Source organism: Amblyomma mixtum, chromosome 2 (assembly GCF_055824585.1).
Source record: "Amblyomma mixtum isolate Tamu chromosome 2, ASM5582458v1, whole genome shotgun sequence".
Lineage (NCBI taxonomy): Eukaryota > Metazoa > Arthropoda > Arachnida > Ixodida > Ixodidae > Amblyomma > Amblyomma mixtum.
Genome location: NC_143013.1, coordinates 209,443,960 through 209,467,864, shown reverse-complemented (window position 1 = coordinate 209,467,864; position 23,905 = coordinate 209,443,960). Strand labels below are relative to the sequence as shown.

General features: G+C 49.8%; 1 protein-coding gene across 5 annotated transcripts in view; it reads left to right on the top strand.

Moving 5' to 3' along the window:
• Nf1 (neurofibromin 1) overlaps positions 1 to 23,905 on the top strand; it is an 82,211-nt gene that overhangs the window by 28,632 nt on the left and 29,674 nt on the right. For 3 of the 5 annotated variants that reach the window (XM_089573035.1, XM_089573034.1, XM_089573033.1), the window contains exons 19-29: positions 2,406 to 2,577; positions 3,741 to 3,880; positions 4,378 to 4,922; positions 7,360 to 7,655; positions 8,442 to 8,707; positions 14,834 to 14,964; positions 16,076 to 16,283; positions 19,433 to 19,672; positions 21,279 to 21,446; positions 21,878 to 22,001; positions 22,086 to 22,388. In XM_089573035.1, coding sequence (XP_089429161.1) covers positions 2,406 to 2,577; positions 3,741 to 3,880; positions 4,378 to 4,922; positions 7,360 to 7,655; positions 8,442 to 8,707; positions 14,834 to 14,964; positions 16,076 to 16,283; positions 19,433 to 19,672; positions 21,279 to 21,446; positions 21,878 to 22,001; positions 22,086 to 22,388 — 2,593 coding nt within the window. The remainder of the gene's footprint in view (positions 1 to 2,405; positions 2,578 to 3,740; positions 3,881 to 4,377; positions 4,923 to 7,359; positions 7,656 to 8,441; positions 8,708 to 14,833; positions 14,965 to 16,075; positions 16,284 to 19,432; positions 19,673 to 21,278; positions 21,447 to 21,877; positions 22,002 to 22,085; positions 22,389 to 23,905) is intronic. The other 2 variants (XM_089573037.1, XM_089573036.1) reach the window with 1 other exon arrangement.

Genomic DNA, 23,905 nt, shown 5'->3' with positions numbered 1-23,905 from the left:
ATTACAGCAGGGGGGGTACAGACTTCATTATAGGTATAAAACAATTATATGCAGTGCATGGAAAAATGCATCATTAGATGCGATACATACAATGCTCTATGGCAAACTGTTCCAGTCCCGAACTGTTCTAACAAAAAAAGAAAAACGCAAGACGTCACCCCTTACCCTGTCAAGACGTCACCCTGCAAGAAAATTCTCTGACCTTCAAGCAGTGGTGCAGTCACTTTGAGGTAATAACGAGGTGCCTGGATATATTGTTCGCGGTTTATGCCAGTTTTCGAATAATAAATCTCATGAAAAAATTTCAGTCTGATCTACCTTCTACGGTCCTTCAACTCTTGCCAGTGAAGTTTTTGTTTGCTTTCCGTCATACTAACGTGCTGACTATAATTACCAAGAACAAGTCTAACAGCCCTATTCTGAATTTTCTCTAATTTGCCTACACACTCAGATGTGTGTGGGTCCCAGCAAACACATCCATATTCAAGTATGGAGCGTACATGACTGAAATACAGCTGTGTTTTTAAGTTACTTGGTAAATGGCTAAAATTCCGCCGTAGGAAACCCAAACGCGATGCTGCCTTATTCGCAATATAATTAATGTGCTTATTCCATCGTAAGTCCGATGTAAAAAAGAGGCCTAGATAGTATTTAAATGACTTGCTTGTGCAGGCAATCTGGCTTGTGACACCTGAAAGTAACAGCTGCTGAAAAGGGCACTAAACCACTTCTTGAACTCGACGAGTTATCGCAGTCAATGGGCGCATTGTACTGCTATGAACATCTTAGCCCATTCGCATAGTACTTGTATGTGGAGCACATACATGAAGTTTGCTTCCCCTTTTTTACCGCTTCCATGCAATGGTATACAAGCAGAAGCATTGGAGGGCTTAGTGCTTGCACCAATACGTGTACTGTTAGTACTGGCATTCGGAATAGTAGAGGAAGCCGTGATCTCGCAAGCAGTGGCACTGGTTGTGGCCTTGGTAAGGAGGAGAGAGGATTAGTGTTGAGGGAAAGGGCAGAAGTGACAGGTTGTAGATTTAGCATCAGTTATGTCGCACATTTAAAAAAAAAAACTTTCTGGACAACGTTGCTTGTAATGTGCCCTACATCTCCAAAGTGTTCCTTCTTGTTGACAAGGGATAAAAGGGTGGAAGGGGCCTTTAAAAGGGAAAGATGAAGGCCGAGAAAATTATGCTGAAGAAGCTGCTTGCAGAAGTGCATATTTGTGAAGTGTTTTAGAGTGCGGTGTTACACATTTGTAGATTAAGTTATGACAGTGCTGACACACGGTGTGTCCTTGTACACTTAATCTTCAGTATCGGCATAGAAGTGGTGTGGGATGCCCATATGTACGACACGTTATTTAACAGAATGCTAAAGGAATAGAGATGCCATGCTTTCAGGTTCTGTTTTTTTTCCTGATAACGATGTGCATGGCCTCAGGAAAGACAGAACTGGAGAAGGTATGCCCGAGAGTGCCGTAGGTCATTTATTGCAGCTGCGGTCATCGTCGACAAGTTTGGGTGTGGCTTTTGCAGGCTGTAATGTGAGAAGAGGGCACACTAAACTGCCGCAAGTCATGTGCACTCGTAGAACATTGACTCATATTACTGCTTCATTGTGTGCTGCCAATCACAAAACTGCCACAAGTCACAAGCGCTGGAGCAGCAAATTCGAAGCAACAAATGCGGAACAGTTTATGCATAGCTGTGGATGCGTAACTGTGAATGCGAAACTGAATGATGCGTAGCAGCGAATGCGTAGTTGTGAACATGTAGCAGTGAACACATAGCAGTGAACATTTAGCAGCAAACGCTTAGGAGTAAACATTTAGCAGTGAACACGGAGGAGTGAACACGTAGCAGTGAATGTGGGGCAGTGAATGCAGGACAGTGAATGCGGGACAGTGAATGCGGTACAGTGAATGCGGATCAGTAAACGCGGGGCAGTGAATGCGGGGTAGTGAATGTGGATCAGTGAACGCGGATCAGTGAACACGGGGCAGTGAATGCGGGGCAGTGAATGTGGGACAGTGAATGAGGGGCAGTGAATGCGGGACAGTGAATGCGGATCAGTGAACGCGGGGCAGTGAACGCGGGGCAGTGAACGCGGGGCAGTGAACGCGGGGCAGTGAACGCGGGGCAGTGAACGCGGGGCAGTGAACGCGGGACAGTGAACGCGGGACAGTGAACGCAGATCAGTGAATGTGGGACAGTGAACATGGGACAGTGAACGCGGATCAGTGAATGTGGGACAGTGAACGCGGATCAGTGAATGCGGAGCGGTGAGTGCGTCACTGTTCTGTGAGCGCATGTTACTCGTGCACTGCGGTGTAGGGAGGCCCACTCAGCACTGAAGCATGCTGGGGAGCAGGCTGAGTGTGCCCCTTTTGTGTGCAGGTTTGTGGGCCAGCTGCTGCGCCTGTTGGTGTGCCACAACGAGAAGTTTGGCACCCAGATCCAGAAGCATGTCAAGGACCTGGTGGCCCACGAGATGAGTCCCACCCTGTACCCGATCCTCTTCGACCAGATCAAGGCCATCGTGGAGAAGTTCTTCGACCCACAGGGGCAGGTGGGGGGACTATTCCTTCTATTAACCATTCTAGGGCAGGCATTGCCATCAGAATGAATTGAGGGGAGAAATGTAATGTGGGCACAGGGTTGCAATCTGTGTACTTTTTTTTTGTTGTTGTGCACATTGCTCTGATTCAGTACCTGGAGACGTACGCGACGAGCGTTGTACACAGAAAAGTGTCCAGTGAACTGGAAAGATAGTCAAGGACAGAAAACTGGGTGGGTTGGTAGTGATTCATATTCATGCGGCGCAGAAAACGCTGCACCTCTCATCTGTGTTTTTTACGCTGTTTGAACATGAATCGCCACCAACTCGCCGAGTTTCTGGCCCCTCCTTGAACTGGTTCATTGGCTGCAAGATCTGGGTAGCCCGTTTCTGAGCAGCATTGTTTAGCACAGGACATCGAGTCCGAACTGGTCATATGTGGGGTCACAGAAATTTTGCCGTTTCTGAGCAGCATTGTTTAGCACAGGACATCGAGTCCGAACTGGTCATATGTGGGGTCACAGAAATTTTGCCCGTTTCTGAGCAGCATTGTTTAGCACAGGACATCGAGTCCGAACTGGTCATATGGGGGGTCACAGAAATTTTGCCCGTTTCTGAGCAGCATTGTTTAGCACAGGACATCGAGTCCGAACTGGTCATATGTGGGGTCACAGAAATTTTGCCCGTTTCTGAGCAGCATTGTTTAGCACAGGACATCGAGTCCGAACTGGTCATATGTGGGGTCACAGAAATTTTGCCCGTTTCTGAGCAGCATTGTTTAGCACAGGACATCGAGTCCGAACTGGTCATATGTGGGGTCACAGAAATTTTCTAGTGATGTTGCTGTGTGTGGGAATCATATATGAATCCCTGTTACCTTCCTCATTCAGTGTTTTTCATTCCAAGTGGGAATCTTCCATATTATAAGTCTGCCATATGTGATGAGACAACAGGTTACGATCAACATTCTTATGGTGCATCCACATTTCAGCAGTATGGAGTGTTGCGGGTGCTTCAAGGTTCAAAGCTTGACACAGTTCCAGCCTTAGCTGGTGAAGCCTCCTTTCAAGGTGTGCCACTTCTGGTGAACCACTGTGTCTCCTTGCCTTCCCCGCCATGACTCCCGGAGTTCCAGACTAGCTCTTGCCTTAAAACGTTCTCTGCTTTTATCGCAGGTGACCGTAATTGAGACCAACACACAGTTCATCGAGCACGTCATCTTCATCATGAAGAGTGTCTTTGAGAACCGGCTGGACCACACCACCGAGCACCTGGGGGTCACCAGCATCGAGGCCATGATGCTCACCATTGTCAGGTGGGGCCACTCGTTCAGGTGCCATGTTATTGTGATGCACAAAGCTCCTGTAAAGTTCATTGAGATAACCTGAACATTAAGGACAAAAACAGTGTTGCTTTTTCTGTGTCTCTGGTCACTGAGCATGCACCCGGGTTGATTACCTGCGAGTAAACAAACAGGCTTCCTAGGATGCCTCTTGTGGAGTACCTCGCTGGTGTGGCACCGCACTGGTGTGGCACCGCACTGGTGTGGCACTGCACTGGTGTGGCACCGCACTGGAGTGGCACCGCACTGGAGTGGCACCGCACTGGTGTGGTACTGCTCTGATGTGGTACTGCACTGGTGTGGTACTGCACTGGTGTGGTACTGCACTGGTGTGGTACCACACTGGTGTGGTACCACACCAATGTGGTACCACATTGGTGTGGTACCTCACTGCCCACCTGGCGCTGCAGTCTTGGAGGCTGTCGTAAACACCCCCCCCCCCCCCCCCCCCCCCACTTGTTCTGATGCAGGTACGTGCGGCACCTGGACACGACGGTGCATGCGCTGCACATCAAGACCAAGCTGTGCCAGCTGGTGGAGGCGACCATGGCCCGTCGGGACGACCTGGCCTTCCGGCAGGAGATGAAGTTCCGCAACAAGCTGGTGGAGTACCTCACCGACTGGGTGATGGGCAACAGCCACCAGATGGCCCCACCAGGCTGCGGGGACGTGACGGTCATCACGCGGGACCTGGACCAGGCGTGCATGCAGGCGGTGGCCGCCCTGCTGCTGGGCCTGCCCCTGCAGCCCGAGGAGAGCGACCGGGGCGACCTCATGGAGGCCAAGTCCCAGCTCTTCCTCAAGTACTTCTCCCTCTTCATGAACCTGCTCAACGAGTGCAGCGAGGCGCCCCCCCCTCCCCCCTCCTCGGAGGAGAAGGACGGGGGACACCGCCACCGGCTGCAGCAGCAGCAGCAGTCCTCGTCCAAGCTGGGCGAGCTGCGCACCTGCACCATCCAGGCCATGTCCAACCTGCTGAGCGCCAACATCGACTCGGGGCTCATGCACTCCATCGGTGGGTCTCCCGCTCTCTGGGGCCCAATCGCTTGCCACTTTTATTGTGCAGCGAGTTGCAAGCTGCACATACAGTAATCCCTCGATATAACGAAATCGCTTTACTCGAAATATCGCTTTATTCGAAATTTCTTCCGGTCCCGACCCAAACGCATGCATTTTAAGCCGCATTACTCGAAGCGCACGAAGAGCTTGACCCGCTTAGAGCGAAGTGGCGAGCGGAGGCATCGCCGCCGTGGCGGCGTCGTGCAGTGCCAAATTCATGCAGTGCCAAGTCATGCAGTGCCAAATTAATACCGCCGACGAATTAGACTCATGCAGGCATAGAACAGGCCACAAAAGTACCAAACCCACGATCGATGACCTGCCTAGTAACGGGCACCAAGAGAGTGCCGAGTGTCCCCTGCTCAGCGGGACCAAATTCCATGGTGCACCGCGCCCGAACCGTTAATCTCGGTCGGAAGCGCATTCCTGGTGTTCCCCGTGACAGAATCCACACGAAAATAGAGTTTTCCTTGCGCTTTGCGATGCCAGAAAACCGCAGTGTTTTGGATGTGGAAAAGTGGCCGGTCATGCTCGATTCACGCCATTTGACTAGACAAACGGTCTAAATGCGTGGAAAGAAAAGTGAGCGCGATTCACCGCGGCGCGAAGTTGCGAACGGCGCCGCAGCGTCCGATCACAGCTCGCCGCCTGCGTCCAACCTGCTAGATGTCAACGGCGGGCCGCTCGCGGCAAACGCAACGACGGGAAGTGGGAGCCAATGCGAGCGCGGAGAGCGGCAGCGTCATGATGACGTAGGGCGCGCTCCTTTGAGCCGGGCCGGCCTGCCCAAGGCCGGTCTCGACGCGCTCACTCGCTCCATCGCGCATGTTGAGACCGGCCGTGGCCTGCCAGCCTTGACGCCGGCGTCTGCTAGCTCCGTTGCTGAAGGCATCGCTGAAATCTAACTTATCTTTTATTATGGGACTAGTTGACAGTAAAGGGGTGCCGAGTGTAGCGCCTTTGAGTGCTGTCCAGTACCGAAGCGCTAACAGCTGCGGCGTCGATGCGAAACCGGCTAGGCTTAGCAGCGAGCAGGGCAGTCAGGGAGAAGCGCGCAGTTTGTCACCCGGCGTTCCTGCAGGCGGCGTCGTTGCCGAAAGCTCCACTCTTTTGAAATTTGAAAACTGTATCATCTGTGAGGATCGCTGACCAATACTGAGTTGCCGGTAGAAGTAACAAATGTGCTACGAGCAAATTTTGTAGCAAAAGCTACATTGGCCACGAACTTGTGATTGCGCTGTGGCAGTGCTCCGAGGAGGCACGGAGACCGACCTTGAGCCATTGCCTAGCAACCGCCGCAGCTAGGGGACGCCGCGCGGCGTCATCCACCAGCTTCCTCGCAGTTGTGGCACAATTAAATCTCGACTGTTTTAGCTTTTTCGAGCGGTCGCTTATATCGAATTATCGCTTATAACGAATTTTTTCGCCGTCCCGCTGACTTCGTTATAACGAGGGATTACTGTAATTGCATGCTAGGGTGCTTGTTCTGGCTGTAACAGTAAGTCACACTTGGTACCGATTGCAGATTAGCTGCTGTGTCATGCCTGTTCCTGTGCTTATTTTTTTAACAACCGTGCTCTGAAATGCGTGTTCGCGGACGTAAGTAGTTGCAGAAGGAAGTGGCATACCCACTGCAATGTCATGGAGTTGTGGATGGAGCGAAGTGGTCTGTGCCTAAAATGTGATTGTGTCTTTGCTACCTAACTTTTCTTCAAAATGTTCTTGGTTAGGCCATGGAGAGGTGTTGACTCAGTTGCCTGCAGGATCCTAAATAGCACCTTGATGATCACCTGAATTTCAGTTTTCGAACCTCTACAGCAGTTCTTTTTTTTTGTTTTTCATATTTCAGTTAGAGATAATCCGACTTTTGCAGTAACTAAGTAGATGTGGGGCATTTTTGGGATGCTTATACTTAAAATTCTCTGGAAATATTGTCACATTGTACTAGTGACGGCAGTCCAGCGTTCAGGAAGACAGCAACAAGACTTGCAAACGAAGCTCTTTATTTGGGCTGACTTGCTCCCGCAGAAGAACTAAACAGCATGGCAGTGGTGTAAGCAACAAACGCACTCGTCAGTCGAACTACGAATGCCCGCCGCTCGTGGCATCGCTTAATTTAAAGCTGGCAAGGAGTCTTTGAGATAACAGGTCAATATCATTGATAGTAATTTGGAAAAATGTAGATGCAGCTCTACATGGCTGTGATCAATCGAGATTAGTCCAGTCGCTTCTCGCGTCACCGACAAAAATGATAGCGCCCTGTTCCTGCGGCCTTGAGCGCGAATGAACGGACCCTACAATGATACGTGGCAATGTGGTCGTCAAGAGTTTGGAATGTTATGGTCATGAAAGGCTTGAATTTATACATTTCTGTGTGTTCTCCTCACCCACAGGGCTGGGCTACCACAAGGACCTGCAGACGCGGGCTGCCTTCATGGAGGTGCTGACCAAGATACTGCAGCAGGGCACTGAGTTTGACATGCTGGCCGAGACCGTCCTGGCCGATCGGTTCGAGCAGCTCGTGCAGCTGGTCACCATGATCGGCGACAAGGGGGAGCTGCCCATCGCCATGGCCCTGGCGAGTGTGGTCATCACCCCGCAGATGGATGAGCTGGCCCGTGTCTTCGTCACCCTGTTTGATGCCAAGCACTTGCTGTCGCCGCTGCTCTGGAACATGTTCTACAAGGAGGTGAGGGGAGGACACTGCTTCACCTTATCCCCGCTCATTCGTGCCTTGGTGTGGTGCTGTGTGGGTGACTACTGCTAGGCCCGAGTTGAGTTGACACGAAAGATAAATGTTCATGCCCTGTGTGGGGAAGCTCTTGCATGACCAACATGTGCACGTACTATTTTTAATTTTTTTATTTATTTATTTCAAATACTGCAGACCATGGATGGTCCTAGCAGGAGAGGCACATTCAAACATCTTGCAATACGAGAAATGACAAGCATATGCATAGAGAAAAAAAAATAATAATAAGTCAGACAATCAATCAGAATTGAAGATATAGACAGACATCGCAACACAAAACAAACAAAACTCATGAAGTAAAGAGATGACGTTCCAACTCTGCTACAAAATTGCTGGACAGAAAAATATGAGAAGGTATTAATGCATTCCATTCGGATACAGTCCTAGGGAAGTTAACTATTTTTAAATGTGTTTGTGCGGGCGAAAATTGGTGCCAGGGAGTGTTCCTGCGTATGTCTGGTTCTTCTCGTAGAATGAGCTTTGACGCAACTTCATTTTTATTTTTCCTTGCAAGCAGTGATGAAGCAAGATGAGGCGACTAACCTTCCTTCGGGATTCTAGGACATTGCTGTCTTTTGGCCATTTTAGCTCAACCTGATTAGCTCCAGAGGCATTCCAAATGGCGCTCGGAACTGCTCTTATCGGGGGTTCTCCTGTTTCGATTGCACTGACGCTCATCCGTTTGCCCTCTCCCCCTCCCCCCGCTCTCCCTGGCTGTTGCAGGTGGAGCTGTCGGATTGCATGCAGACACTGTTCCGGGGCAACAGCCTAGGCAGCAAGATCATGGCATTCTGCTTCAAGATCTACGGGGCCAGCTACCTGCACAGCCTGCTCGAGCCCCTGGTCCAGCCCCTCCTCACGGCCGAGGGCCCCAGCTACGAGGTGGACCCCGCCCGCGTCGACGAGCACGAGGACGTCGAGGAGAACCGCCGCGCCCTGCTCCAGCTCACCCAGAGGGTCTTCAACGCCGTCATTTCCTCCGCGGACCGGTGGGTCTTCTTCCGCTGGCTCCTCTCCTCCCACCTGCATGGGGGTGGTCGGGGTGGGGTGGCAGCACGGGAAAGCTTAGAAACATGTTGTGCGAGGTCATGCGGATGGACTGAGGGGAGGCTGCTGTGCCAAATCTGAACCTACCTCTGGCGATTTGTTTTGTGTGTACTGTCGGGGACAAAAGTCTCTGGGCCACGTGTTCCATAAACGAAGCCCATAGCTCTATTATTAGTAGCCGGCTTTTAACTTTTACCTCCACAAGTGTAAACTTAAGCCGCCGGCTATTAATAGAGCTATCCACTTCGTTTGCGATAACGTGGTCCGGAGACTTTTGTCCCCTACTGTACTAAAGTGCCAGGTCATACTCTCAGTTTATTGAAGAAAGTCACATCGTGGGGTCCGCATCATTGAACTGTCTTCTTGATATGTGGTCAGGCACGGGACATATGAATGGTTTGGTCACTCTAAGCACTGGCAGACCAGTAAGGGTAGTTCTGCCTGTACTGCAGTGTCTTCCATCTTTTTATCCATCTATCCTCTGCTGCAAGTCACCTTATGTGTGTATGGAAGGTGCCTCTTCTCTGCACCGCTGGCATTATGTATGCACATTGGTGCTGCCCTCTTTCAGTTTTTGGGTTTCATTAGGCATTGGAATCAACACTACAGAATTTTTTATTCTCACTAGTGCTGCATCCTGTGCAGTTTTAGCCTGCTCGTTGAAAGGTTGCCGTTTTCAATTCACCCTATTGTGGTGCATGCTGTAGAGTTGCTTACTGCAGTCAGTACCACAGAAGTGCGTAGGCTTTGGGAGGCCATCTTAGCTGTCAATGCTACAGTACCTGGGATGAAGTGCTTGATGAATTATCTCTCTTGGGAACCGTCCTCTCTACCATTGGTTGCTGAAGGAGCGGCTTGTAAGCCCTTTCTGTACCGGTGTCCCAAGTGTGCTTGCACCAGTAACTGAAGTTAGCAAGCACTGGAGTCCTTGAGTTCTGTCAACTCTGTTGAGATGTGTGACCTTAAGCAAGAGCACTCTTAGGGTTTGTCGGCAGGTTTGAGGCTGGGCCTCTGATTCTGAGGTACTAGCTGACATGCTTATGTTACTGGGGAGGTGGATTAGGCGTTGGGAGGTGTACCAAGATGTGTTCTGGTTAGAGTGCTTTCTTTGCTTTAAAATGAACGCACGCACTGTTATGCACAGGTTTCTTCTATTCTGAAGTTAATGTGTTAGAGAGTGGGGACACGCAACAGATGCCTATAGTATAAAAAGTAATTCATTCAACCCCCGTTAATTCAGAAATCCAGATAATTTGAACAGCCAGCTTTGTTCCAGCCAACGTCTGTGCAAGTCTATGGCGTCGGAAGTTCACTACTTTGGACGCACCCAGTCTCACACTGGTTAATTTGAATGGCTCCCGAAGGAAGGCTGCATTTAGGAATGACGGGCATGGCTAGTGGTCGTCAAAATGACCCTACCCAAACCTGAATTGCATGCTGCAGACCTCTGACGTGTGCACAAGGGCAGGCATGATGAAAGGCAGATGGCCCCGTATCCAAGAATTGTCAGACTGCATAGTTTCGTTTTCGCTTTTTGGACCTTTGTAACAGCTCATGCCGATGGTGACTATCGGCCGTGTATCAGGCAGTCAATTGAGCCCACCGGTGCGTCATTTCGGACGCTGATTGGTCGCGATGCTGTGTGTTTCCCTCATTTCAGTCCGCCTGGTTCTTCTATTTTCTCATTTTGCTGAAACTCTGTGTTCCTAACATGCTGTTCTTCGCTGTTTGTACAGAGAAGCATGGCTGCTCATTCGATCCAAGCGGCTGTCGGTGAAGCCTCTTCTAAACCGCTTGTGAGGGGCCCCTGTCACAATCAACGTTTATAGATACTTTTTTAGTTCCATAACTCCTCGCAGCGCCCGTATGGAGCAGGCGGCCTGCCGCCGTCCCCGCCACCGCGGCGCTGCAATCGCGGGTTGAGGTAGGAGGGCGAGAGTCGTCTGCTAGCGTGCAGCGTTTTGCACGAGCACTCGCATTCGAATCATCGCTGCGCGGCGGCTGTTTTTTGTTTCCGGCTCTTGCCCGGAGGTATTTCATAACATATGTGTGCTTGGCGCATTTGCGAACTTAAGAGCGGTATTCTGAGCCGTGTCACAAGCGGCCGTTTTGTAAGGGCAATGAAGAAATGCATGCCTCGATTCTGCATCCCGTGAGATGAACCTAACCTTGCTACTTCAATAGATTCGTATTATCCGCCAAACCAGTTTTTCGCGACTGGCTGTTGTGTCTCGCATTTCGCGCAAAATTACTTTTACGTTCATTACAGCTACCGTATTTACTCGCGTAATAGGCGCACTCGCATAATAGGCGCACCCCAAGTTAGGGCGCGAAAAATCAGATTTTTTTATTTCCGCGCATAATAGGCGCATCCCGAACTTGGCACTGTGATCAGTACTGTATTTACACGATTGCAAGCCGACGCCTCGCCACCCCCCGCTTCCCAATCTTTATTTTAACAAAGTTTTTGCTGAACTGACTACTAGTCCTCACTAGTGCTGCTGCCGTCGCAGCTGCTGCGGACCACAGCACGTACAACGACATCGCGTAGAACAGCCGCACACAGTTTTCAGGGATGCTCACTTTAATCGTCTGTTTGGAAAGCTTCATCTCCAGCCGGAAACGTTCCCGACTTAGGCCCATGAAAACCTCGGCGCTTGGAGTCGCGTACGAAAATTTAGGGACGCCGCGGTCGCAACTGCCGCACTTCTCGGCCACGTCGTATTTTCCGACCTGCCTCACGCTTGCCGTGTTCGAGAGCAAACTCCCAGCCGTGTAGCTGTTAAGGTGCTTTCCCGTCGAGCTAAAACAGCAACGCTCCGCGGCAAAGCCATAAACCACGATAACTATCGCGCTACCGCAAATCCCGGCACTTGACAGCAACAACAACAACAAAAAAAACGAGCTGGTGATGCTGATGGCGATAAAGATAGCGAAAGCTCGCGGCGGAGGAAAACGATGATGATGATGAGCTTGGCCTTGGGTGCCCTCCGTGGGCGGCGTCTGGAAGCTCCTGTGCGCGTGTGTGGCCTCCGCGATCAAGCGCCCGTTGCGCGCAGCCGGAGCCGATCGCGGACGCCTCGGCGCGTGCATTCCGAAGGCGTGTGTCGTGGAAAGTTTCGGTGCGGCCCTACACGGATCTTTTTTTTTTTTTCAATATTTTCTTCGCGAAAACGGGGTGCGGCCCGTACACGAGTGCGTTTACGCGGTGTGTTCAATTTTGCGAGTCGAAAAATTTCCGGAAATTTTACCCCGCGTAATAGACGCACCCCGAACTTTGAGCCGGATTTTCTGGAAAAAAAGTGCGCCTATTATGCGAGTAAATACGGTAATACTGGTGCAAATAAAACCCGCCGCTGTCTCGGTGGCTACGGCCCGCGGCTTCTTTCCCGAAAGCCGCGAGTTCGATACCGGTGTAGGCGAAATGCAAGAGTAATCAAGGCCCTTGGCATTTAAATAGAAAAAATTTATTCACAAACCCTCTAAACATCGTTGTTGACAGATTTGCTGTCAACTAATTTGTCAGACAAGCTTCGCCTACTTTCGCTCTTTTTGAGCTCGAACGGCGCTACTATTTTCCAACCACTTTGCTCGCGCAAAGAAGTGCATGGGCGTCACTAAATAAAAGTAAATTAATTGAGCTGTGAACACCTCAGCATGCTCTGGTAAACCAACACCATTCGTGCCTTTTTTTACGAGAGAATCCAGCACGTTCCAAAACAGGTCGCCAAACAACTCACCCTTTCAAGCCTGTTTTATAGCACCCTCTACCGCGCTTACACAGGCAAAGGGTACGGTACGCGAGAAGGGTACGCGAGACTGCCACTAACATACTCGCGCTCAATAATGAGCATATAGCCTCACGCGGCAGAGAATCCTGCCTGCCAAGTGCGTCACATTGCGTCACAGAGTTCACATTGCGCTTTATTTTTCATTTTGAAAGCCACATAGCCTGCCAAATAGTACAATGCTGTTTCTTCTGGTGATGGAACACTGTATCTGTGGTCGTTGGAAGCATTGGAGAGGTCCCTGAAAGGTATCGCCATCAGCTCCTGCCAGATCTGTTCTTTCTAGCCTTTTTCTGGATGAGGGCGTCGCGACGCTTTTCTCCGAGGCTCTCGAAGGCACTAAATAAGACACGATCAGTTCCCGTCTCACAGTTCCATTTCACAGCTACTTCAACAGGTGTGTAAAAGAAAGCAGCCCAAATAATGATAAGATGGAAAACTCCATCTGAAGCTGCAAAAAAATATTGTAAAATAGAGCAAATAAACGTTTTCCACCACCACCTAAATAATTGCCTGAACTTTGTCACTGTAGGGTGGTGTTCGCCAGCTCCTAATGGGCTCACTAGGCCAAAAAATCTGAATAAAAAAAAACACATTATATATGAGCATTTCTAGGCTTTTTCAACGTGCCAGTCTAATTACCTCAAGCGGGTCTTGGTTTAACTTCGCTGTGAGAATATAGCTGACGCCCTTGCTGTGTAGGAAGTCTATAATGGACAGCACCGACATCAATGTCACCCGCAGGGACTCAACGGTCTGATTTGATGCAATGAGTTTGATATTTCCTCTTGCTTCCGTACGGATGGCGTTTCTCCGGGTTGCTCTTGTACCCGCTGGTACAGCCGGGCACGAAGCAAATTGGCATTGTCGCGCTCGAAAGCTGCTTCACGGCCAGCAGCGTTTGTTGTTCTGAGTGCACGATGGGGACCAAGTGTTCGCAGAGCGCACAGTAACATAAATGGACAAAAAAAGGCAACGACAAACCCGCGCACACGGGCTAAGCAGTAACTGCAGCCTGCAGGAGAGGAGCCGCGCGCGCGCTGGCGACCGCGCAAACCTCGACTGCAGCGCCCTCTCACTGCCCGGGTACAAGCAGCGCCCGCTTTCAGGGGAGGAGTTATGGAACTAAAAAAGTATCTATAAACGTTGGTCACAACAGGGGGGGGGGGGGATGCGAGAAGGCCATTACCATTTTGGAGCAGTTTTGCTTTGATGCTGCCAACAGTCTGCTTGCTATAAGGCATTGATGGAATCCATGTGACTGGTCGGCTCTCAAAAGCAACCGACCATTACCCAATCTTTCACCAAAAAAATTTTGCCGTGATCGGTTCTTGTCAATTTTTTTTGAAAGCTATTCTATAATTCGAACTTCAGATAATTTGAACATTTTTTTGCTTCCTTGAAGTTTGATTTAATGAGCTTTTACTGCATCCATTTGTACTGCAACAGGAAAGGCCAGGAGTGCCTGGAGTCAAAAAAGGGTTACTTAGTGTTACTGTGTATTTGCCGACCGAGAGTAGAGCCGAAGAAGTAGCTATATATGGACTGTTGACCAGTTGTACATTCAAGAATCACCAGGAAGTTTTTATTGAGTGGCAAAACAAGGTGTATACACAGATATTTGGACCGATAGCCAATGAGGCTAGTCAACGGTCCAATACAAAATAACATGTAGGTCAGCAGTCTTAAACACATTGAAGAAAAACTAATTTTGTAACCTGCTGTAATATCTCTTGCCTGTCAGTTTGAAATTCCTAGCTTGCTTTATTTCAATTGGCAACGAGTTCCAAATTTTCGCTCCTGTAAATTCTATTCGTCTTTCTCCATACACATTATGGCAAATAGGAAGACTAAAATTGCCATTACTGGCTTGTCTGGTGTTGCAGACGTGAATGCTGAATGTACCAAAAGGTAAGGGGCAGTTGGTATTTATAGTATTATTAACCATAAGAGCTATTTTGTAGTCGTGTAAGGTTGTGAATGACATGATTTGCTTTGCGTCCAAAATGTTATTGTTAGAGTTAAACGAAGTAGGTAATTCCATGGTTTTCAAGGCACGTTTTTGTAGTCTCGGCAGTGATGATAAATATGTTTTGTATGTGATTCCCTATGATTCCCCATAACCACATTGAATGGAATGTGGTTACGGAAAACGCCACTACCCAAGCGTTGATTTCTCTGGCCGGGCGCAAAGATGGTTGTGACTTTGCTGAACCCATAGGAAGAGACAGTGTGTGAAGCGGAGGTGGGAAAGGGCCGACACTGTGTCTGTGTGTGCAGGTTTCCCCCCCAGCTGCGCAGCATGTGCCACTGCCTGTACCAGGTGTTGAACAAGCGCTTCCCCAACTTCCCGCACAACATCAGCGCCGTGGGCACCGTCATCTTCCTGCGCTTCATCAACCCGGCCATCGGTGAGCCCAGCTTCCCCTCTCTTCCCCTTTCCCCTTTTCTTGCACGCAAGCCCAAATCGGAAGCACAGTTCGTGAGAAAGTTCTGTTTTGGAGGGAACCTGCTTTTTACTGAGAGTGGAGCGCTTGTCTGCATTGAACTGCCGGATGGAAGGCGGTCGAGTGTCATTAAATTTTCAATTGCCATAAGTTGCTTACCTTGCTGAATGAGCGCTAAGCATCTTGTCACTTCTGCAAAAGGTTTGGATATGTTTGAACAAACGCGGGTTAATGACATCCTAGTCGAAATCAAGAGGAAGAAGTGGGCTTGGGCAGGGCATGTAATGCGAAGGCAAGGTAACCGCTGGTCCTTAAGGGTAACGGAGTGGATTCCAAGAGAAGGCAAGGGTAGCAGGGGGAGGCAGAAAGTTAGGTGGGCAGATGAGATTAAGAAGTTTGCGGGAATACGGTGGCCGCAACTGGCGAAGGACAGGGTTAATTGGAGAGACATGGGAGAGTCCTCTGCCCTGCAGTGGGCGTAGTCAGGCTGATGATGATGATGATGTTTGTTCAGTTCACAAACAAGATTTGGTGCTGAAATTTTAGATCTTATGAACTGCAACTCTACATTGTGCATTGTCTGCTGAGGGCATAGGTGAAGGATGGGAACACCTCAGGCAGCTGCTTTTGTGGTTGGGAATTTCAATATTTTCTGTGCTGTTTGAACTGATGGCAGGATAGGGGGGATAAGGGGAGGGTGAACGCAGCGACTAGTTGATTCATGAATTCAATGGAAGGAGTGCTGACCAAAAGGTTGTTGTTTAATATGAAGACGAAGACGTTTCGGCTTCCATACGGAAGCCTTGATCACTCCTTGATCAGAAGCCTTGATCAGAGTGATCGTCTTCATATTAAACGTCTTTGTCTTCATCTTCATATTAAACAACAACCTTTTCGTCGGCGTTCCTTCCATTGAATTCAAGAATCTTCTACCCGACCAGACGAGTTTTCGTCGAACGTTAGATTTGAGCGACGAGTTGCAGCCGTGGGTATGGCTAGATTACCTCAGCCTTGGCTCGTGACATTTCCCTCTCAATGCTGTGCTCAACCACCGCCCCGTGTGTGCCCTCTGCAGTGTCCCCCTACGAGATGGGCATTGTGGACCGCCAGCCCTCGTCGCGCGTCAAGCGGGGCCTCATGCTCATGTCCAAGATCCTGCAGAACATCGCCAACCACGTGGAGTTCAGCAAGGAGCAGCACATGCTGCCCTTCAACGACTTCCTGCGGGCCAACTTCGAGGCCGGTCGGAGGTCAGGCACTCGGCACTGCCTGCTCTCCGCATTGTGAGGGTAACACGCACTGCGTAGTGAGGCCACAGAGAGCAAGGCGGGCAGGTGGCGGAGATAACAGTGTGGCAGAATAGGGACACTTTGCGTGATAAAGCGACTTCGGATTGCTTCGGTACTTGGTCGCATTCTCTGGCAGGGTTCTAGGTGGTCGATAGTCGATTTAGGGAAGAAGAAAGAGCGAGTGAAACATGCAGCCCCCTTTCCTGCCATTTGGAGGGAAAAAGTAGCAGTCTTTGGGCATTAACTGTGGCAAAACCTGGGCCATCCATGCTAGGTGGTTTTAGGTCAGCTTTGGCATAGCACCTACCTTGCACGCCTTACTCTGGGAAGCTGTATTGCTTGTGACTTGCATCCTGTTGGTTGGCTGACTTTAGTGTAGCACTTTCATTTCGGATCAAAATAGTACACGGGTGCACAAGTACCTTCTTTACCCAGTGTAAGGCAACTGCAATTATAATGCGAGGGTTACTTGTGCTGGCACTCAACAGGGAGAGTCATTTTAACTGCATATGATCCCTTTTATAATACGAGGAGTGGCTGTGCTTTTCTCTTTGATAGTAAAAAGAAAAGTGCAACATGTATGAGTAAATATGGTACAGTAAAGCCTTGCTAAGGCATTTCTCGCGGGATTGCGGAAAAACTATGTGCAAAGCGGCAGTACACCCTAAATGAAAAGAGTCTAAATATGTATATCTATTTACCTGACAAAGAATGACACTTGAGCTTTTTCAATAAGGAAGGCTCTCGTGGAAACTTTTATTCAAGTAGCGCTGTAGAAGTCCATTATTTTTGTCTTCCGCACTAGCACTGAGTAACGTAGTCTTGAAGGCATTCAGAGTGGCCCCCAGCTTCTCCATCGCACCTCATTTTTCGAGACTAATAGGTGCAGTATGTTTAGTGCGCATGCAGTTACTTAAATGTAGGACGTAAGTTGTTTTCAGCTTCCTCGTTGGCATCGCTTGCTTTGGACCAGTGATACAGTTGAATCTTGTTATAATGACATTGAAGGGGCCAGACGATTACTTCGTTATAGCCGTAGCTTCGTTATATACCATATTGACCGAGCCTCCAAGGGGAATCGCCATGCCTTCGTTATATCCGTTACTTCGTTTTAAACCGTTTCGTTATAGCGAGGTTCACTGTAAAGGCAGCGATCTGTCACTTTTGGACCACGCTGGAGACGTCTCAGCTGTTTTATGTCCCTAAACACGCGAAATGCTAGAATTTTGACTGCGCCTTTCCGCTGTAAAGCTTCTGCAAGGTGCCTGTCGTAGGTGTCATTGGTGGTGATTGTGTCGTTGATTTCGAAGGCGTTACCAGAACACATTCTCCTTGATGGTCAACACTCGGAGCTGCTTTACCCGTATGTGAGTTGTGCTGGGGAGTGATTTCACTTGGAAAGCACTGTATATGGGAAGCTTGTGATTTGTGATCTCAGTAATGCGACAGCACAACAAGATGTTACCTGATCGCAGCTTTGTAGCAATGCTAGTAAGCCAGCAGTCTGGCAGTGGCAGCTGTGGCACATGGAGGAAAATGAAAGGTTGCTGCAGCTAGCCTAAACCACATAAACTGTGGAGAGCGAGTCACGTGAAAATGGTAGCGATAGGGATGGCTATGGGCACATCCACATAGCTCAGACCAAGATTGCGTGGACACAGGTACCTGGTAATAAGATAGCGGCGGGCGTGCACCGGCGACCTCTGGTGACAGGAGGGGAGAGTAAGTTCAGCTAGGTTGCTCTTTCTCCGGGCACGTCGGAAGCTGCAAGTGTGCTTGTTGTATGCTGCACCCAATCGGCATTGACGTATCATCGCAATCTGTGTGTTAGGAGCGCTGGTGAAGTCTCCTTGCGATGTGTGGCGTAGTTCATTGCTGCTTTATGAGATACCCCTCCAGCCTTTTAGGTGACGATAAGTGCACAGTAACCGGCGCATTTATGATAAGCCACTGTACTGTATTTGGCATATAATGCATGAGGTTTAATGGGAGCCGAGTTGGGGATTTCGTGCGACTACGTCGTAAGCGGAATGGCGCTGCTGATACATATGGAATGGCCTGTTGAGTGAGTAGTGAGGTTTTGCTGTAATGTTGCTTAACGCCTAGTACTGGTGATAGGCACGCATGGCAATTGGCCGCCGCGGTGGCTCAGTGGCTACGGTGCTCGGCTGCTGGCCCGAAAGACGTGGGTTCGATCCCGGCCACGGCGGTTGAATTTCTTTGGAGGAGAAATTCGAGGCCCGTGTACTGTGCGATGTCAGTGCACGTTAAAGAACCCCAGGTGGTCGAAATTTCCGGAGCCCTCCACTACGGCGTCTCTCATAGCCTTAGTCGCTTTGGGACGTTAAACCCCATAAACCAACCAACCAACCAGCATGGCAATTGGCTTGAGTCTTCTTATGGCTAAAAGTTAGTGGCAGTAGTATTTAGTGATGGTGACTTGTGACTAGACCAGGGGTTCTCAGACTGTGTTTTGTGGAACCCTTGGGTTCCTTCAAGTGCACGTTGGGGTTCCCCAAGCACCTAAATCCGTGTATGTCTTGCCGCCGCAGTGGCTCAGTGGTTATGGCGCTCGGCTACTGACCCGAATGACGTGGGTTTGATCCCGGCCGCAGCGGTTGAATTTCGATGGAGGCGAAATTCTAGAGGCCCGTGTAAAGGGCTGTTAAAGGGTTCTGGAGGACGTTAAAGAACCCCGGGTGGTCGAAATATCCGGAGCCTTTCACTACGGCGTCCCTCATAGCCTGAGTTGCTTTGGGACGTTAAACCCCCATAAGCCAAATCAAACCACGCATGCTTAACTGCCAACTTTCCTTCATTATGGTGCTAATTGTGCTGCAGTAATTGTTCATTGCATGCATTTTCACTGTACAGCCAGTCATTATTAAAGTGGGCCATTTCTTGAGGTGTTGCGTGTGTCTGCGTACTCCTTTTTTTCATGCACGTAGGGTAGGATGGGATGGAGGCCAAGCCATGGTGTTCCTCAGCACCTGTTGAAGGCCGTTGGGGTTCCCCGAGGCTAAAAAGATTAAGAACCCCTGGGCTAGGCTATGAGAACTGTAGCTGTTTTGTCCACATTGTGGTTTGCTACAGTTGGCATGGAGCGACAAAGAGGAAGCTCACCGGTGCTCCCTCCCGTGTAGGTGGGTGATGCAGATCACGTCCGACTGCGAGTCGGTGGAGCCCGGCAGCCACAGCATGTCCTTTGTGAGCGATGCCAACGTGCATGCGCTGCACCGGCTGCTGTGGAACCACCAGGAGAAGATCGGCGACTACCTGTCCAGCTCGAGGGACCACAAGGCGGTCGGTCGGCGCCCCTTCGACAAGATGGCCACCCTGCTGGCCTACCTGGGGCCACCCGAGCACAAGCCCATGGACTCACAGTGCGTGCCCCCCCTCTCTCTCGCTCGCTTGCTTACTCTCCTGTCACATCCGAGTCATCATCATCATCAGCCTGACTACGCCCACTGCAGTGCAAAGGCCCCTCCCATGTCTCTCCAGTTAACCCTGTCCTTTGCCAGTTGCGGCCTCCGTATCCCCGCAAGCTTCTTGATCTCATCCGTCCACCTAACTTTCTGCTGCCTCCTGCTACGCTTGCCTTCTCTTGGAATCCACTCCGTTACCCCTAAGTACCAGCGGTTATCTGGCCTTCGCATTACATGCCCGGCCCAAGCCCACTTCTTCCTCGTGATTTCAACTAGGATGTCATTAACCCGCGTTTGTTCTCTCACCCACTCTGCGGGTAGTTAATCCCAGTTAGTAGTTAACATCCGAGTGGTTAATCTTAGTTGAGTGGCCATTAGGTACAAGGCAGGTGTAAACAAGAGGTCAGCAGCATCTGATGCTTGCATTGTTAACTTTTCCTGGTGCACTGCTGCAACCTCGATTAAAGGTTGCACATTTCTGACAGTGTGGATTGATTTAAGTTGCTCTTCCTTTATTACAAGAGGTTGCCAGAGCTTCTGTGCTTGAATCAGAGCGGGCGAACCATGCAACTTACCACGCTAGTGCGGTGTGTTGCCATGTGATTTTGGGCCAGCACATGGTAACGTGAGGCACGGTTGGGGAAGAGAAACCTGATTGAATTGAGTCAGCTGTCATATTTTGACAGCCAACCATGCATTGTCAGCTGCTGTGCCAGCATTTAACGTTGGGCCTGTCGTTTGAAGGCCTTCAATTGCACTTGCTATCAGCAGGGGGTGCCAGTGATAAGGAGGACATGTGTGGCAAACTGAGTTCGAGAGGTTTTAAGGCGGAAGCCTTTAATGCCTCATCGTTGTGAGCAGGAGTTGTCGACAGAAATGTCACGCTTTTCAATTGGTCGAAATGGTTGTGACGTCACAGTGCGCGAATTTCAAACGGGGCCAGTTGTACTTTGGCTAGTAATCATGCAGCTAATTAAAGGGATGGTATAGTGATGCTCCGAGTAAGTGGGACTGAGTTTAGTTATTTAACCAGTTAGCCTAATTAACCTAATTTCCTAGTCAGACCAGATAAATAAATAAAACCGAGTAGGAAATTGGTCGAGTTTGGGAATTGAACCAGGGTCTCCAGAGTACGAGACAAGCACGCTAACCACTCCGCCATGCCAGCTCGATGGTTTGGAATGAACAAAGGCGCGTCTAGTGAATATGGTGTCTTTGTTCACTCCCATCTTCCTCCTTTCCCTTAGGCGAGGTTCAAGTATCCACTGAGATATGGGAGACAGATACATTTCCTTTCCTCAAAAACGAGCAAGGCGTAGAACTTGCTCAGAACCGAACGGGCGATGGCGTTCTGTGGACTCCCTGGCAGCGTTGCAAGATGCTGTTGCGTCCCACTCTTAGAGGCGAAGCTTAACATCTTAACCACACATCAGTGACACAAGCAGCAACACCGCGCTTAAGGCTTTCGCCTCACTACACTTTAGGCCAACAAAGTGCCCCCCCTGAATTTTCATAATTGTTGTTAAGGGACCGGGCTGACTAGTTGGGGTGGTGCCTGTTGCAGGTGGAGCAGCATGGACATGACGAGCACCAAGTTCGAGGAGATCATGTCCAAGCACAACATGCACGAGAAGGATGAGTTCAAGTCCATCAAGTCACTCAACATCTTCTACCAGGCCGGCACCTCGCGCGCCGGAAACCCCGTCTTCTACTACATTGCCCGCCGATACAAGTGAGCTATTCCCCTGGCCACCTGTCTCTGTTGCATGCATGGCCTGCCTTGGCTGACCGTCCTCTAGCAGCGGTTATCTTGTGCGCTGCAACCTGGGAAATCTGGCCAGTTTTGTAAGAGCTTCTTCTTTCATCAATACAAAAATGGGCACGAATAGAGGAAGCACAAACACGTGAGCATGAGCACTTGTCCGTTTTCTCTTGCTCTATCCTTGGCTGTTTTGTGTTGTTAGTGGTATGTTATGTATTTTATCATTTCTGTTTTACAGTGGGGCATGCATAGAAACAGGGTGAAGCTTCCTTTGCCCTGTGTTAGCTTGAGCTGGTTGTTTTTCTAATGCTTTGTGGGCCACGCTTATTCGTTGTGGTGCTTTCAGCTCTGTGCTCTTTCTTGCCTTGTGTGTAAGCAAGGTTCCTTTGGGATGTGTGCAGAATTGGTGAGACCAATGGCGACCTGCTCATCTACCATGTCATCCTCACCCTGAAGCCCTTCTGCCACAAGCCTTTCGAGCTGATTGTCGACTTCACGCACACCTGTGCCGACAACCGATTCAGGGTAAGAGGCCCTTTCTTCTTCTTCTCCTCTCGTGCATAATAGATGTGCATATCTGAGCCCTGCTTCCTTGCCTTGTCTGGCCAGACGGAGTTCCTGCAGAAGTGGTTTGTGGTGCTTCCGGAGGTGGCCTACGAGAAGGTGCAGGCGGCCTACGTCTACAACTGCAACTCGTGGGTGCGGGAGTACACCAAGTACCACGACCGCATCCTGGCCCCCCTCAAGGGCAACCGCAAGCTGGTCTTCATGGACACCCCCCAGCGGCTGCACGAGTACATTGAGCCCGAGCAGCAGCGGCTGCCCGGGGCCACCCTGGCCCTGGACGAGGACCTCAAGGTGTTCAACAACGCCCTCAAGCTCTCCCACAAGGACACCAAGGTCGCCATCAAGGTAGGGCTTTACTCTGTCCTTGAGGTGCCGTGGGTAGTAGTAGCGCGCTGATGAAGGTGGGCAGTGAAGAGGCATGCGTGACGGTCTGTCTATGACTGCAAACGGTGGAGTCATCACTGTGGAGCGCCACAGAACACCAGCATTGGCCCCGCCACGGTGGCTCTGTGGTTATGGCGCTCGGCTGCTGACCCGAAAGACGCGGGTTCGATCCCGGCCGCAGTGGCCGAATATCGATGGAGGCAAAATTATAGAGGCCCGTGTGGTATGCGATGTCAGTGCATGTTAGAGAACCACAGGTGCTCGAAATTTCCGGAGCCCTTCATTACAGCGTCCCTCGTAGCCTGAGTTGCTTTGGCGCGTTAAATCCCAATAAACCAATAAACCAGAACACCAGCATTGCTGTTCTTGATGTATTGCAACAAACGCACTGAGAGTTGTGCTTTCTTTTCAGCATTTGCTTCTTTGTGGAGTTTTTGGTATTCTTTTTTTTGTCAGATTTGTTAGCGCAGATGGAATCGTCAGCTGGAGCATCGAGGAAAACTAGTCAGAAAAGGCGGTTCAGCCAGGGAGGCTCATACTCTCTACTGTCATTGCATGTCTGCGAGAGGCATTCAGAAGGGTTGGATTTTGAGAGCTGGCTAACCTAACCTACCTGTCCTATACTATCCTATCCTATCCTGACCTGACCTATCCTGACCTGACCTAACCTAACCTAACCTAACCTGACCTGACCTAACGTAACCTAATTGACAACCTCTGATTTGAGGTTGACATTCTCCTGTCGTATAGCTTGCGTAATGGATTAGAACGAATGATTGAGGTCTTAAAGAGGCAGTATGCAGTGGTAAGGTTAAATTTAGTATCAAGAAAAGTACTACTGTTGAACAGTGTGGCCAGAGGAAGAGTGGTTTTATGACAAGCCATGGGGTGTTGGAGGAAGTAAACGTGTACGTCTAGTACCTGGCACAGGTAGTCACAGCAGTTCCAGATGCTGAAAAAGTTTCCAGGACTACAAAAAAATTATTCTCTTGTCATGCGGCATGAGTTACGTAGGTCAGTCAACCAGATGCCTAAACACCGGGTTAAAAGAGCACGGTAATAACCTACGATAGATAGTGAATTCTGAAAACCTTGCCTCTTATTGTGCAAATCACAAATGTTCACCATACTTTGAACGCACTACAATTTTAGCTCGTGCAAGGGACAAGAAAGAAAGAAATAAAAGAAGCCCTTGAGATATGGGAGGCCGGTGAAGACAAGTGCCTAAGCTCACCCTCGGTGTTGTTATCAAGTGAGGAGTTAGAACTAATCAAGAAACGAAGGAGCGTGTGACACAGCCAGTGGCAATTAATTGATTGTTTGGAGCATGTGCATGAAATGTATTTTGAAATGTATTGAAATGTATGCATGAAATGTGCATGAAATGTATTTATGTGCCCGTGTACCAGAATAAATCTCAGCGCGCTTCTCCAGTGTCCGTTGTTTGTCGTTTTTTGTCTGTGTGTAGCGCGTTATTC